General features: G+C 43.2%; 1 protein-coding gene across 15 annotated transcripts in view; it reads left to right on the top strand.

Moving 5' to 3' along the window:
• The window catches only part of ERC1 (ELKS/RAB6-interacting/CAST family member 1), a 478,195-nt gene that overhangs the window by 125,348 nt on the left and 335,471 nt on the right, over positions 1–17,376 (top strand). For all 15 annotated transcript variants that reach the window (XM_090043415.1, XM_090043421.1, XM_090043417.1 and 12 more), the window contains exon 3: positions 1,734–2,150. In XM_090043415.1, coding sequence (XP_089899541.1) covers positions 1,734–2,150 — 417 coding nt within the window. The remainder of the gene's footprint in view (positions 1–1,733; positions 2,151–17,376) is intronic.

Consider the following 17,376-nt stretch of genomic DNA (forward strand, 5'->3'; position numbering starts at 1 on the left):
GATTCAGGAAATGCAGCCACATGCCTGCAGTGGCTTAAGCCAGAAACTGGGGGGCACTAGAGCACAGCTCTCTGGCATTATAGCTGGCATGGTCTGTGTGTTTGCTTCTTCTTCTTGCTGTTCCTGAGGTCTCTGGGATTTGCAGTACAGACTCACCACAGCCGGACTTTGCAGTGTTGCTCATCACTTCCTCTTCCTGCTTCCAGGTGCCTCTAGGATTTGTAGTCCACAGGTGCAGTCAGCACTAAGTAAGCCAGCAAGGCAGGGGAGCTGGGGAAGGTGAGTCTAACCTTCCTTCCTGGCTCCAGACCCCAGCTGGGGTTTGCTGGGAAGGGGCAGCGAGTCAGCCCTCACTGCTACAGGTAGGGAGCAGAGGGACGGGGCCAGCCGTGCTCTCTGGAGCACACAGAACAGCCCAGTCCAGGGCCGCAAAGCATGCTGGGATGCTGTGATTTAACTTGAACCAGGAAGGGGTCTAGGACAGAAGTTTCATAAACCCTTTTGACCTAAATTGGTTAAATCTAATACTACATTCAGCCAGATTTATCTTAAACCAGTTTCAGCCATTTTGAAACTGGTTTATGTGTACTGAACTTATATTCTGTTACAGGTTTAAACTGGTTTCTGATCACTTAAACTGGTTTATGCGTAACTTCTGTCCCTAGCTTCTGAGGCTAGAAATAGTTGCCAAATGAAGATCAGCTGTGCTGGGATGTGTCCTGGCACAGCTGATTGGCTTCATTGGGCAAAGCAGGACACTTTTAGATCAAGCATTGTCTTGCCCATTGATGCTGCAGGACAATGGGCAGTATGTTCTCCTGAGGCTTGACAGGTCTGGTCTGATGTGCCTCAGGTGTTCTCACACAGGATCGGATCCCTCAAGCCCCAGAAGCACCTTTCCCAGCTCATGGAGGGGTGCCCCGAGGAATTTTGGCATGATTTTCCATAAGCAGAGAAAGCCGGAGTTCCCCACTTACAGAGATATGACCCAGAGATCCCAGGAGCGCATCTCTGCCAGCAGAAAACTCTGATGTACCCTGCTTATGAAAATGGTCCCCAAGATTCCTCCGGGCACCTTCTGTAAGCAGGGAAAGCTTGCCAGGCACTCCTGGGACATGAGGGACCTGATCCTGCATGGAATTTCCTGGAACTCATAGGACAAGGCCCTTCAAGCCCCTGGAACATCTGTCTGAGACAGCTGTAGAGCTGCCTCCACTCTCCTGCCACAAAGCAAATAAGCATCCACCACTAAATAGAGACACAAATTAATACCACCTTTGTCCTGACCACAAATTTTGGGTGTTATTGTCATGACAAAGGACTGGAGTGTCTGTTTGCTTGGCTTTATGCCACCATAACAACTTTTATGGTAGTGCAAAGGCAATGAAAAGTGATCTGTTTCCATCCTTAGAGTAGCGAAGAGTGCATTTATTCTTGCAGTACTCAGATTTTCCCTGGCAGTGTTTTTATGTTCCAAATGCCAACTTACATTACAGGAAGAGGAGTGTGACAAAAAAGTTGTGTTTAAGGGATTTCTAGAGTTAAATAGTCTTTCCTAAGGATAACTTGAGGGAATTGAAATTTGCAGTTGGATAACTTGGTTCTTCCATGAACAGAATTGTCTGCTGTCAGAAATGAATGTTGTGTGGTTGGCCAAGAAGCTTTAAGAACCCCAACCATTTCTACTTTTTCTCTAAGGGAGGGAATTCACTGATTTAGATTTCTATTTTCAGCATATGCAGATGACTATCCAGGCTCTCCAGGATGAGCTTCGGATCCAGCGGGACCTGAACCAGCTTTTCCAGCAAGACAGCAGCAGTAGAACCAGTGAACCCTTTGTGGCAGAGCTAACAGAGGAGAACTTCCAACGGCTCCATGCAGAGCATGAACGCCAGGCCAAGGAACTTTTTCTGCTGCGCAAAACATTAGAAGAGATGGAGTTGCGCATTGAGACTCAGAAGCAGACCTTAAATGCTCGTGATGAGTCTATCAAAAAGCTGCTGGAGATGTTGCAGAGTAAAGGGCTGTCAGCAAAAGCCACAGAGGAGGATCATGAACGGACAAGACGGCTGGCTGAGGCAGAGATGCATGTCCATCATTTGGAGAGCCTGCTGGAACAGAAGGAGAAGGAAAACAGCATGCTGAGGGAGGTGAGTGACCTAGCCATGCATTTGTCTCAAAATATTTCATTCTGTGGGCCCTCTCCTTTCCACTGCTCCTTAGGCTTAATCCTAGTGATTCATATCTTAATGCTCTTTACTTACTTATTTACCCCCCTTTCACCAGTGTGTGGAAGGTATTTTTCATTCTGTTTGTAGGCCACCATTAAAATATGACCCCAAATACTGTATTTGTTCCCTCAGCCAACCAAAGTCAACAAACTTTTTGATTGTTTCTCTGGTTTTCTTTTCCTTCATTTTGTCTAAGGTCTCCTTTGCTCTTCCTCCTCACACAAAGCCCTGGAAGTTCACTATTTCAGAGAATGTAACATTCACTCTACTGTTTTCTTTTATTTTGAAAGCAAGTAACTACCTGTATTTAGGAAAGAGCTGCAGGAAATCTTGGCAGCAATAATGGATGATTGCTCTGCAGTTTCTATGGAAACACTTGCCTTGCTGTGAAGGGTATTTGATCAAACTATTAGCTGCCCTGGATGTGCAGCCAAAAAAAAATTATTTAAAGGTATATTGCAAACAAAATGAAAAACAAATTTAGATTTGCAGTGTATGCTTAGGATTTATCATCCCCAACCAATTATAGGAAAATGTGTACTAGTGATCCTACAAACAGTACTTACCTGTCTTAGAGAAATGCATAAAAATCAGCAGTGGGAGTTGCTCAGTATGCAGCCCGAGTCACTGAATTTCTTGTCAGTGTTAAATGCATTTCTCCTATCACGTAAGTAACACATTTCCAAATTAATTTTATCATTAACTTCTACAATGCTGATGTTTTCCTGTCGACAATATGTATACATGCATTTAGCAAAAGCAAGATTTTTAAAGAAAATAATTAACTTGCATGAATAAGTTACTGGCATACATAATTCGATAGCTGTACATACTTGTAATTAGGTTAATAATTTCCTTATTTGATTTGCATAAGTATATTCAGCGCAAAATTTAGATTTAGATTTTTTACTCCAGACTTTTTTTGAAAATCAGCATGTTTGTGCATTTGCATGTAGAGGATCAAACCTCTTCCTGTGGTAGCCAGGTTATTCACAGAGTTTCTGAGATGGGCATGTTACACTCATCCCAGGGGTGAATACCTCCTTGTTGTGCACTTCCCATAAAGTGTTCATTTGTCTTTGTCTTCCTGTAGCTTGGCTCTAAAGAAGCTAGAATCCATTGCATTTCTGACCCTGCCTTAGGTCATTATTAGTTCTGGAATATCTGGAGTGAACAGAAATCACTTCCACTGAAAGATTTTTCTCTCTTTGTAGCAAATACTGATAAACCCTTTCCCTGCTTCTTGTTTCTATATTTTTATGTCAAAATGGCTTCTGTTTCTTTCTGTTCTGTGAAGAGTATCGGTAGGGGAAAGTCAGCAAGAATATATGATTTTTTTTTTTAAAAAGCCAATGGAACATTTTCTTTTGCAGCAAATCTGTAGGTGCTGGGGATATATTAGAAGGTAAGGAGTTCTTATATAGTCAGGCAGATGGCAATTTTATGACATATTTTTTAATCCCTAACCTGTCTCAAAAAATGAATACTTGTGAAGAGAGAAAGAGAGAGATAAGTGTTTGATTAGTTTTATATGTGATAGAAAAAAGTGCACATTCAACTTGTCAGTTACTGCTTGCTGCAAACCCAGTTCTGAAGCATCACAAGGATCTAGCAAGACATGGAATAATGTATAGCTTTAAACCATTGTCAGGTTTTTGCCTTCTCTACTGTGTAGAATCAAGGTGTCTGGGGAAAAAAAATCTCCTTTTTGGATAAGAAGTCTCAGAAATAAAAATATTTTTGAAAATAAGGAATACTGTAAATGAGTAACTTACAGTTTTGAAGTGCAGTACAGGCTAAGATTTAGAATGGGGTGGGCAACCCCACGGCACGTATGCCAGAGTGTGGCACGTGTGCCTTGGAGCAGTCAGTGAGAGGGGCTGGGGCTGTGCTGTCACAACAAGGATTGGGCCTCTCACGGCTCTTCCACCATCTACCCTGAGGCATGCATGCACCTGCCACCAGCAGCAAGCCAGGCTGCAGCTCCTCAGACTTGGTGCAGCTGCTCATAGCTTCCTCACTGCCTGCTGCAAGCAACCCCGGGCTCCATGATAGGTGGTAGGGGCCTGCCCAGAGCATGGATTGCCTGTGGAGGTTGCAAGCTGCTGCACTGTCTACAGAGCCCTGGCTCAGCTCATTTCTGGCAACGGTTGCATGTGTGCCTCTGGGTTGATGATGGGGAAGGGGTTGGGGCTGTGTTGCCACAACAAAAGTTGGGTCCCTTGTGGCTTCCCCTCTGCCCACCCCAACACGCTAACATCTTCCAAGTTGAGGTTAGGGTGTTTTTGGCACTCTGCCCAAAAATATTGCTGACCCCGATTTAGAAGCTTGCTGAGCTCCAGAAAAGCCAAAGAAGTTACTCTGTGTACTTTAGGAGCTATATTTGTGAATTAGCAATCTACCCCTGCTAGTAGCTGATGAGATGATTTTATACTTATTTAAAATTCGTATTCTGATTTATTTTTTTTTCCCCCCACCTGATTTGGGTAACAGTGCCAAATACTAGGTTATATATTAAATAGAAGTTGTGTGCCTCTGTTTCTGTATATAGATTGAGAAACATCTGTCTGATTGCATTAGATGGTCTCTGTTCTTCTCCCTTAAAAGTGTTATATTTTATAGGATTGGAATTTGTGATAACATTCAAAGTATGTATAGCCTAAATTTTCAAAAGTGACTAGTGATTTTACATAACATCTGTTTTTTAGATGTCCAACAGTGAGATGCTTCGAAGGGAGCCCATTTTCACAAAATGTTGATCCCTTGTCCTTTCTGAAAATAAGGCTCTTCTGTGGTATGTCAAATGAGGTCACCACAAATTGAGGCTTTCAGCATCACTAGTCACTTCTGAAGCAGTAGCTTATTATGTATTTAAATACTACCATTTCAGTATTAAAATAATTTAAAACACTTTACGTGGGGGCTAAATGAAAATTATGTTCTTAAATGGCTTCTGTATATTTCTGCTGATGAGACATGGGTATGCCATATGTTGAACTATGGAAATAATTTCAAAAGCTGTCTTAGTTGGAAGGTGCACAAAAGATTTCATCTGAGGATTGTCATCACCATACTCCATAAAATGAAGCACATCCTCAATACTTCAATTCCAGTGCTGCTTCTGAGAGCAAGTGGAACTCATTTCTGTCCTTCAGCTCTATCATCTTCTCTTATAACTGCTATAATTGGTTTATCTCTGAATGGCCTTTGTACACTGCCACTCTTGGAATGTGTGATGGTATACTTTGGGAAAACAGGAAAGAAAGTCCAGATGATCAGTTTCCATTGAAATATACAGAAGTCTCTGGTTGCTTTAGTCTTTGGTTTTGTACGCTTTTCCTTTTCAACTGGATGTAATTGTCTTTATGATTGGATATTCAAATAGAAACAACTTTACATGGGAAAAAACTGCACTACTGCAAATAGTAGCTTACTGTGTCCAATGGTGTTTTGCATCATTGGGACTATCCCAGTCACTGGTTGCTTTTGGGAAAAATTCCCTATTGTAAAGGAAGCCCACATAAGACTATATAATAATAATAATGTGTGGTTTTGTCTATGTCGCTTCCAGTTGCTTAGATCAGGGGTGGGCAAAATGCAGCCCGTCGGCCACATTCGGCTGATGGAGGGACTTTGCCTGGCCCACGGTGGGTCCCTCAGTCCTGCCTGGCCCAGATGCTATCCAGCCCATGGCATGTCTCACCACCCCCTGGGCATGCAGCAGGGCGGAAGTAGCTCTGCAGCTGAACTGCCATTCTAGGCAGCCCAGGAGGCACTAGTGGTGGCTCTTTCTGGCTGCCACCACCAGCCACATGGTACTGGCAGGGACCCATGCATGCAGCCCTGCCCTGGCTCACCTTGAGCCCACTCCAGACTTGCCCTGGCCAGAGGAGACTAGCTCTGGACCAGCCAGAACTCATGCATACAGCCCTGACCCCAGCTTGCTCCACTCCTGCCTGCTCCAGGCTCACCCATTCATGCTAAGCAGTAGAGGCAGCCGGCCAGAAACTGCTGCTTGCCGTAGGCAAAAATTGGCCCCTCGCTGCTGGGCCCATCTTGCTGTAGCCACTTGGAGCCCAGGCCTGGGCTGCCCTGAGGCTCCTCTGCATTGCCACTGCTGCCGCGCTGGGCAGCCTGGAGGTGATGGTGACAGCAGCACAGTGGAGCCCCAGGGCAGCCCAGGCACAGGCTCTGGGTGGCTTCAGCAAGAAAGGCCTGGCAGTGGTGAAGTGTAGAGGCTTCCTTTCCCCTGTACTGAGCAGCAGCTTCTGCTTGGCCACTGCTCCTGCCCAGTGTCAGTGGGCAGTCTGAAGCAGGCATGGGGCAGGCCAGGGGCAGGGCTGCATGTGCAGGTTCCAGCTTGTCTGCTCCGGCTGGGGTGAGTCTGGGGTGGGTCGGGTTTGGGGCTGGGGCTGTGCACTGGTGGCAGTTGCGGGGAAGAGATGCAAGGCACGCAGGCCCTGGGCTTTTGAGGGGGGTTAAGGGTGGTACTGACTAGCCTGCAGCTGCTCCCCAGAACTGCCAGTGTGGCCTGTGGTCCCAAATAATTGCCTGCCCTTGGCTCAGATACAAGGTCAGATAAACTACCAACAAGTATAGCTAACATTTGATGAAGGTAGTCAAAATCCATATCTTGAGTCTGCTGTTTTGGTGTGACGCAGACATTGTACAGGATTAGTACTGCATTTTTATATGAACTTTTAATGACTGAAGGATTTATAAAAGGGCATCAGCACATAAGCATCAGCCCATAAGCTGTGGAGATTTATTTTATTCAATTAATTCAAATTCTTTCTACCCTTACTTCTTGGTGTTGGGCTCCAAATTGTAAATGATTTCCCAAAAGCAGGGTTTGAGATTTGAAATTTGTGACCGACATGCACAGTTTATTAATGATGTTTTCTTTCTTGTGTAACTTGCTCTATTTATAGAACTTGGAAAACTTTACAAATGAAACGAGTAACATTATTCTGTTTTATAGATGAAAAAACTGAGGTACAGAGAAATGAAATGACTTGCTTATAGGTCCACAGCAGAGGCAGAGGTAGGCCTCAAGTTTCCTCAATTCTAAATCTATACTCTGCTTATTCAGCTTTGTCTCTGGAAAGGAAACAGTAGGTTTAAAGGACAGAATTGCATTTTGGGTGTTCAGACTGGGAAGGGCTATGACCAGTCTTGCCACAGGATACAGTAATCCATGCCTGCAGACAAATGTCATCATAAAAATGCTTGTGGCATCACAAAACCTGAGCAAACAGACCTCTATATCCCTTGTCACACCGCAAACGCCCAAAATTGGGTCCACAACAATTTCTAGTAATAGTTTCGGCTGCCTTTTTGTGGCACATGTCTGTTTACTTATGGCACAAGTCCATGGGTAGGCTAGGGCTGCCTGAGCTCCCCAGCTGCCCACAGTGGGTGCTTTTGGGGCTTCAGGGGCCCAATCCTGCATGACAGTCGCCCCAGATGCTTTGCCCCAACCTGGGGCCTGCATCTGCAGGTACAGAAAGGGAAGCCCATCCGTTTCCCCACTCTGCATTTGCGGACACACACCCTGGGGATTCCTCTGCAGGTGTGGAACAGTTAAGACCAGTTCCCCACTCCACATTGGCAGGGGAATGTCCAGGGTGCATGTCTGCTACTGGGGAGGGGTCCAGTCCTGCAGGGGGATTTCTGAAACGCATGTTTACAAAAGGGGAGAAACCATGGGGGATTCCTGGTAGTATGCATTTTGTGCTGCCATTCCCTGGGATGGGCCATGGTCAGCAAACACCACACTTGCAGACATGCGCCCCAGCAATCCCCCTGTAGGAGATTCCTACACCATGCATATGATGCTGCCACACCCTGACCTAAGTCGCACATCTGCAGGTGTGTGGGGTGCGTTCCCCAGTTTGAGCTGTGCACCTGGGGCCACTGGGGACATGACTTATGAGGAAAGACTGGAGGAACTGGGCTTATTTAGTCTAGAGAAGAGGAGACTGAGAGGGGACTTAATAGCAGTCCTCAGTTACCTGAAGGGGAGGTCTAAAGAGGATGGAGCTAGGCTATTCTCAGTGGTGGCAGATGACAGAACAAGTTGCAACCAGGGAAGTTTAGGTTAGATATTAGGAAGAATTGTCGCACTAGGAGGGCAGCTAAATGCATTGAGCACTTGTGCACCCTTGGCAGTGTTGATGCATGGGACAGTGACGGGTGGCTGGGCCTATGTAGTACAGTGGCTGTTTGCTTTTGCACCTCTTCTACCAATTCAACAGAACGGTCATCCCCTCTCATCAGCTATACTACTGATTGTTGGAACTTGATACTGAACAAACAGGGAAAGTCTTTTGTTAGACTAAAGAATTTTGGGCCTCTAGAAACGATATTTTGTGCAACAGAAAAAACAAATGAGACCAAGATCCTGGGCAAACATACATGCCCTACAAAGAACTCCAGAAATAACCCTGAGTGAAGCAGCAGCTATTTGGAAGCGTGTTATTTTGAAGCACTTACAGTTATGTTCCTATGCTCTGCAGAGCAAGACAGAGGTTTGATTGGTCCTTTGGCATCTCATAATGTTCAGCTCTTACCCTCTCCACTTCATGGGGGAAGTCAGAGAGGGGAGACAGTGTTGCAGACAGTCAGTGAATACTCTCCTGTGGGCTCATGTATCCATGGAGCCTGAGACATCAAGAATCCCTACAATGCCTCTGGTCTCCTGTTTCCAGCAGGAGGGCCTTGGCCATCCTCAGCAATTTATGGAACCTGGGAGCTATTCTTTCCACCCCCTAGCTGGAGAACATACTGTTGCATGTCACCGTAGCTGACTTAAAGATCTCTGTCAGGAAGCTGCATGTCTGTTTGTAGCACAAAGCAATCCAAATTGGAAGTGCTTCAAGCATGCATCTCTATCCAAGGCCCAAGGTATTACCAGTGCTTGAGTGGCACAGGATTGATTAGGTGAGATATGCTCACGTGATCCCAAAATGAGCTACATTCTAACTGTAATTTGTCAAGCTGTCTTGGAATGAAAACTGGAATTCAGTGAAAATACAGAAATGTTATTTCTTTTATTTTTTCATACTTAAATAAAACTACATTAATAAAATCAGTTATTAAAAAATTATAAAATCTGAAAATGTTTTTATGATTGTTCACCCTGGAGTATTGATATTTGCTTTAAAAGATCTTTTTAATATGAGCCACAAATGCTCTGACCACCTGGAAAGCAATGGAAGGAATATTCTTTTCCCTTTGAAAAAATCAGATGAACATGAACATTCACAGATTCTAAGGGCAGAAAAGGCTACTATGTTTCATGACAATGTGGCAGATACAGGTTGAAGAATTTCTTTAGGCAGATAGATTACTATTTGATCCATTTTCAGATGCTATTAGGTTTCTTTGTTCTGGAGGTTTTGGATTGTGGAGAAGCAGAAAAGGGGTCCCTTCAGTAGTTCCTACTAGGAGCTACTATGGTTTAGCTGTGGCTGTCCAGGAATTGTACGAAATGCAAGGGTTTGGTTTTTTTGCAATATCTTTTACTGGACTAACTTTATGGTTGGGAGAGCTGTTGGACAAGCTTTTGGTCACCACTAAATTATTACTTACTACAATATTTGCCCATCTTTCTGTGACAAGCAAGTGTTCTTACGGAGCAATGGATAGGTATGCTAACTGGTGTATTATATGCTAGCAAAAGGTAAACTACCTTTTCTGAATATCAGAGAGACATTTAAGTAATTGTCTTAGTTGGAATTAGATGGTGTGAAGCAGGATGACCTGAGCAATTACAGGTTGGCTAACATGACATCAGTCCTGGGCAAAAGTAATGGAAAAGTTGATACAGGATTTGATCAACGAAGAATTTAGTGATAGAGATATAACTGATACTATTCAGCATCTTTTCAAGAGAAAGGAGTTTTGTAATAAGGCCAACGTGATTCATGTGTTGGTAAAATAACAAGTTTGATTAGGAATTGTGCATCTGTAATACTCTTAGCTTTTTGTCAGGCACTTGACTTCACAGTTTCATAGTTTGTAGGGTCGGAAGGGACCTGAGCAGATCATCGAGTCCGACCCCCTGCCGTGGCAAGAAAGAATACTGGGGTCAAATGACCCGAGCAAGGTGTTCATCTAGCCTCCTCTTAAAGACCCCCAGGGTAGGAGCCAGCACCACTTCTCTTGGATGTTGTGCAACAGTTTGGTTAAGAAATTGATATGATACAATATCAGTAAAGATCATGACAACCACTAGTTGTAGTTAGTTGTAGCTAGTGTCAAAAATTGTCAGTGTGAAATCATCACTGCATGTGGCAGTTTCTAGGTGGGTTATGCCAGGATCATTTTAAAGTTCAATATTGATAGTTTTTTAATGCTTTGGAAAAAGATGCACAAATCATTGCTGATAAAATGTGTAGAATAAGGTAGTCTACCCTACGCTTTACACTACTGTAGCTAAACTGTTGCCAGCCAATTTAAAGCTAGTTCGAGTGTGTGTTTGCACTACTCTGTAACTCACATGTATGCAAGACTGCAGTGTGGGCATAATGCTGAGAGAAGATCTTTCCTTTGCTATTTGCCAGTTCCAGTGGTAGCCTGAGCTGTAGCTGACCGAATTGGAACATCTAGTGGACAAAATATGTATAGCAGTCAAGTATTATATTGCAAACCCCAAGCTAACCTTGCTCTTTTTACAAGAGGTGTGATAGCTTTGTGCTGAAATACAGTGTTATTACAAGGAAGAGAGAAGAACTCCAAGTAGCTTAACCAGTGGTTCTCAAACTTATTTGGGACAAGACACCTTTCCGGGAATAAAACTGTCACCTAAAACCTGATTTGAAACAAATACTGAGCTTGTTGAGTGTTCATGCTGCTGCCTAAAGGCTAACCATTTTGAGGTTGCAGCTCCTAGCTTGAGAAATTCTATTTCAGCTATTTCATAGATGATTGATCTTCTTCCGTCTCAAGTGTGGTAGGATATGGCTTTTCTTTCTTTCCAAGGAAGTTTTACTTCTGTTAAGGTACAGCTCGACTTCAAGTTATTAATGCAGTAACTTAAGAATTAATCCATTATGAATTCTCCAGTGACCAGAAAGGTTTCTGTTGCTTTGTCTGAAGAGGTTTTAGTGGATTATGAGCAGCTGTAAAGGGATGATTCATTTTCATGCATTTTGTAAAATCTCTTATCCTACTTTGTTTTAACCTAAAAAGGGCGAGATTCAGAAATCTTAACTGGAGTAAAAACTGGGGTTTTTTTTCCCTCAATTAACATTGTTCTCTGATACCACTGGATTTCATACCATAACCATTTAACCAGATTAGTTCTGATATGGAGAAGCTATAGGCAACTCAACAATAGCTTAGAAGAAAGAAGCTCTTCCATGATTAGATACTGAGCCAGTATAATACTAAGGATCTGATGAGATGTGAAGCAAAAGTTCTGCTCACTCAGAGTTCTGCTTACTCTTCCCTTGAACTTTTCATAGGAGGGTTTCAGATTCTCTATCTGATTGGCATAGGGAATAGTCAGATTAAAATCAGATAATGGGGGAAGAGGTTTACCGTGGGAGAGCTGATTCATGTTAGTTGTTCATGTACCTATGGTAAGTGAAAGCTAAGTCAGGACAATTTAATCCTGTTTCATTAAGTGGTTATCTGCCCTGGTCTAAGTTTTCACTTACTGTGTGATAATTGCAGGGATGCAAACAGTAACTATTAGGGATGTGCAAAACAAGCTGTATTTGATTCAGATTCGGATTTGGCTTGAATCGGAGACAGTGATTCAATTTGTTGATTCTGATCACTGTCCCGATTCCATTCATCTGAATCCAAATCTGAAGATTCAGTGCTGATTCAGAGAATTAGCAATTCAGCCATAGACACAGCTTTAAATGTTTTTTCTACATACCTCAAGGCTCATGAATGCTGCGATGGTGGGGTGGATGGAGCATCTCACAGGAGCACAGAGGCCCCTGCCCCCCCACCCTCCCACATGCTCAGCGGTGAACCTGGAAGTGGACCAGAAGTACTTTTGGTCTACTTCTGGGCTTTACTGCCAAGTGCGCTGGGGACCCCACCATGCTCCTGTGGGATACTCCATCCGCCCCACCATCTCAGCATTCACAGGTCACCTGGTACCTTGAGGTATGTTGAAAAAACATATAAAGCTATGTCTATGTCTAAATTATTGAATCTTTTAAAGTCTCTCCGAATCGATTTGAGAGTTCTGATTCAATTTGGAGAGATTGAAGAGTCTTGTGATTCGATTTGGATTTGGCGATTCAGCCACCGAATTGGGCCAAATCTCCACTGAATTGAATTGGTGACCAAACCTTTGCACAACCGTAATAGCTATGTATCAGCTGCTCTGCAGTAACCAGCACTGACTCGAATCATTTGTTCGTATCCACAAGTACCTTTCCACTGGCTGCTGGTGGATTGCATAAGAATTATTTTATACAAAAGACCAAACAGAAGTGGTGGAATGTCATGCTTCTCAAAATTTTTCATCTCTTAATCAAATAGGGCTCTCTTTAAAGTGGCTTTTTGCAATTTACTTAGCACATGAAAAATGAATTTTGAGGTCTGGTTTTTCAGGAAAAAAAACAGTGATCACTCATGCCTTGAAGTGGCTAGTAAAAAATGCTTTGTCTAAGCAGAGAGATTTAAAGACTATTACAGCCAGCACAGACGCTTATGATCAGCTAGTCTGTCCTTCTGTAGAACACAAAACACAGGACTTCCCTCAGTTAATTCTTGTTTGGGGGAAAAAAATATTTAAAAAATCTCAAATCAGTTTAAAAATTACCCATTTGGAGAATCTAACACAACTCTTAGTAAATTGTCACCATGTTCATGATAATGTGAGATTAAATGGTATAAATGCTAAAGCCAAAGAAGATTATGATGTTCATTTACTTAAAGAATCTTCCATTTTTATTTCTTTTGTCTGGAGGTGAGATTTGTATAAAAAAATGCAGGAGGATCTCTGAATCTTTTATGTTGTTGGCAGGAGACTGAGAGGCATAAGTATCACCTTAAAGCAGATACTTGTATTCCTTCTGTATATATTTATTTTTTTACCACTTTTCGGTTAACTTGTGTGTTCATTCACTCCACACCAAAGCCTCTTCTTTGGAAGTTCTTTTACTGAAACCTTGTCAGCACTTAGAATTTGCATCCATGGAGCAAACAAACCCTGAATCAGACTGCCTTTATTCCAAAACACATCTTGCTGTGATGTGAGAAAACCAGGTGGACTTGCCACATTCAATTATGTGTTGGTGCAATGTGGTTTAGAGCTCTGCTGCTTTAGCATGTGGGAAACATTCAATTTTTCTGTTGATATGCGAACACGATCTGTGCTTTAACCCACACTACAGCTGCCTATCCTTTAATAAAAAATATTGTCTAATTTTATTATTTCTTCCTGAGTTTCATATACTATTAAAGTAAACTCAGCAGCTTGAGAACAGTGATGTTTTAAACATTTTAATAAATATTCTGCTTGCAGCCTGTACAGTGGCAAAGGGGCAACGTTCTGGACAATGTCAATGACAAACTGCCATACAGCATGCAGAAACATTCACACTGGAAAGAACTGGTTTTAACTATACATGTTATTTCTGTCAAGGGAAGTTTAGAAAGATACAAATAGAGATGAGAATGGGCCTGTGGTGTCCAGCTTATAAAGTTTTCCCAAATTTGGTATTCTAAATTGTGGTTCTTTACAGCAAATAGTACTAAAAAGGAAATACTTATTTAACTGTGAATTGAAATTTTGTTCCCTGAGCTTCATCCTGCCATTTATAAACTGAAATCTTTGAATCTATGCCCGTTACTGTACAATAGGAGAAGGGTTGATTCTTCTCAAGAACTTCCCACTGCTTTATCTGTAGCTATCCCTAAGAGGTGCTCCTATTTGAGTTAAGGAAAGCTTTAAGCAGCTTTTACTATTACAACACCACAGCAACTCTCCCACCAGCTTTACTGCAAAAAGACAGAAGAAAGAAGTTTGTTGCCTGCTTTGCTAGGTATTCCTCTAAGTTAGGGGTGGGCAAAATACAGCCTGCAGGCTGGATCTGGTCTGCCAGGCACTTTCATCCGGTCTGTGGTGCCCACCAACAAATTGTACCTCGTCCAGCCCTTCTGTCCATGAGGGTGGGAGTGAGGTGCCCATGTATACACACACTGGCAAAATTAGTGGTGCACAGATAAAAATTTTTGGGACCAATACCAATAGCTGATTTTTAAGGAGGCATATTGGCCAATACTGGTCTGATTTCTGATGCATAGCCTGGCAGCATGAAGAGCTGTCTCTGGCTGGTAAATCTGTTGTGGTGGAAAGGGAGGGGAAGGGAAGGGGAATGGGGGCAGATCAAGACTGCCCAACCCCAGTCCCACTCCCTCCTGCACCGCGGGGGCCTTGGTCTGCTCCCCGACACCCCTTCCCTTCCCCCTCCCCTTCCACCACAACAGACTTACCAGCTGCATGCAGCTCTCCAAGCTGCTGAGCTGTGCTCCTCACTGCCTATGTGCTGTGCTGTGGCTGTGTGACATGCAGCACTGGCCAGAGCCACACGCCACCTGTTACCAGTGCCTGTGCTAGGCACCAACACCCCGAGCACCCCTGCCTGCTGCTTTGCCATGGGAGGAGTGTGCAGAGGGCTCCCCCCACCCCCTAACCCTCCCTCACTGCACAAACACCACATACTCATACCCTGCCCCCACAACTCTCCAAATATACACACCCCAAACATATCCTATTGCCCCCTCAAACATACAGTCACCCCCCCACACTTTCCCACACAATATAACAGACTAAGAATTTATTTTTGAGTTATTGTGCAATCAACTCCATATACAGTATGCAAACACAAACCATGACAAAAATATTTTTTGTAATAAAATTAAAATACCCTAAAAATTAAATGCCTACTATATGATTTGATTTTTTTTTTTCTGGTTTGAAAATGGTAGCCACCCTTCCCAAAATGAGTATTTCTGGGGGACAGGGGGAGGGACTTCCAGTGGCATAGGTCAGGAGTTAGGAGTGGGACTTCAATCCCAAGGTAGCAACCCAGGGGTAGAGGCAATTGTCAAGGGGTAGGGATACCTATGTGGCCCTTGAAAGCTCACAAAAAGGGTCACAAAATGCTTAGAAGCAGGAGTAGAAGCGGATGTCGTTTTCTTAGACTTTAGCAAGGCCTTCGATATGGTATTGCATCCTATTCTCATAAATAAATTAAGAGGCTGTGACACATGTTTACATGGTCCAGTAGGTGGCAAATTGGCTTAGCAGTTGCACCCAGAGAGTGGTAGTAGACGGGTTGGTATTGACCTGGAAGGATGTGGGTAGTGGGGTCTCACAGGGTTTGGTCCTTGGACCTGTACTCTTCAATATCTTCATCAGTGACTTTGATGTGGGTGTGAAGTGTACTCTGTCCAAGTTTGCGGATGATACTAAATTGTGGGGTGAAGTGCACACTTCAGAGGGTAGGGAACGATTGCAGGCAGACCTGGACAGGTTAGAAAAGTGGGCAGTACACAATAGGATGCAGTTCAACAAGGACAAGTGCAGAGTGCTGGACCTAGGGCGCAAAAATATCCAGCACACGTACCGGCTGGGAAGTGACCCTCTCAGCAGCACAGAAACGGAAAGGGATCTCAGAGTCATAGTGAACTCCAAGATAAACATGAGTCGTCAGTGTGATCAAATCAGCAAAGCTAACCGCACTTTATCATGCATCAGCAGATGCATGACAAATAGATCCAAGGAGGTGATACTTACCCTCTATGCGGCATTGGTCAGGCTGCAGTTGGAGTCCTGTGTCCAGCTTTGGGCACTGTACTTCAAAAAGGATATTGATAGACTTGAGAGGGTCCAGACCAGGGCCACTTGTATGGTTAGGGGCTTACAGGACAAGCCCTGTGAGGAGAGACTGAAGTACCTGGACTTCTTCAGCCTCTGCAAAAGAAGGCTGAGAGGTGATCTTGTGACCACCTACAAATTCATTATGGTGATGCAGCAAGGGATCAGAGATGTTCTGTTTATGAGGGTGCCTCTTGGGGTAGGTAACAGGGAACAATGGTTACAAACTGACAGCAGATTTAGGCTAGATATCAGGAAATACTTCTTCACAGTAAAGGTGGCCAAAATTTGGAATGGGCTTCCAAGGGAGATGGTGCTCTCCTACCTTGGGGAGCTTTAAGAGAAGGCTGGCTAGGCATCTGGCTGGGGTCATCTGACCCCAGCACTCTTTCGTGCCCAGGCAGGGGGTTGGACTCTGTGATCTGTTGAGGTCCCTTCTCACCCTAGCATCTATGACTATGAAAAAGGATTCTTCATGTAATTCCATGAACAAGCAGTCAGGACTCATAGTAAAAGTGATATCTTTTATTAAACCAACTAGATTTTTGCAAAAAAAAAACCCTTTAATTGCAAGCTTTCGGGCATAAACACCCTTCATCAGGCATCAGAGAAAAGATTAAATTGCAATTAAAGACCTTTTTTTTGGTTGCAAAAACCTAGTTGGTCTAATAAAAGGTATCACCTCTACTATGTGTCCGGATTACTTTTTCCTCTAAACCAATATGGCTACAGCCTGGATACCCAATTCCATGAACAAAGAATTCCTAGTTTAAATGTAGTCTTTAGAAAATCAAACATCTTTTGTTTAGGCTTAAGGTATTATTTTTTAAACAAATGGTGTGTGTTTCCATTTTCCTGTTGTTATCTGTTTCATTCACAACATTTCCTTGTAAAAAAGTTTGTTTTCCTTCTAAAAATCCACAAACTAAAGAGTCAGTCAAAAATCTTCCAAATCAACAAACCCTTTTCAGTTACTATATAATTCCACAAATTCAATCATTCCATCAGTTGTTATAAATGTACACTTGCTGGATTAGTAAGGCAACCTCACTAGAACTTCATATCTCTGTCATATTGAAAATGGTGGGGTTTTGTTCCCTTTTTTTCCTTCTAATACAGAACAAACTTCATTATCTGAAGTTTGGCTAGAATGATATAGTTGAACATGGTCCTGCTTTGAACAGGCGGTTGGATGAAATGACTTTGAGGTCCTGTCCAACCCTATTGTTCTATGATTCTATGTCAGTAGAAGATTGGGTAGATTTACAAAATGGAAGTTTAGACAACTGA

Source organism: Crocodylus siamensis, chromosome 4 (assembly GCF_052110815.1).
Source record: "Crocodylus siamensis isolate JL-2025a chromosome 4, ASM5211081v1, whole genome shotgun sequence".
Taxonomy (NCBI): Eukaryota; Metazoa; Chordata; order Crocodylia; family Crocodylidae; genus Crocodylus; species Crocodylus siamensis.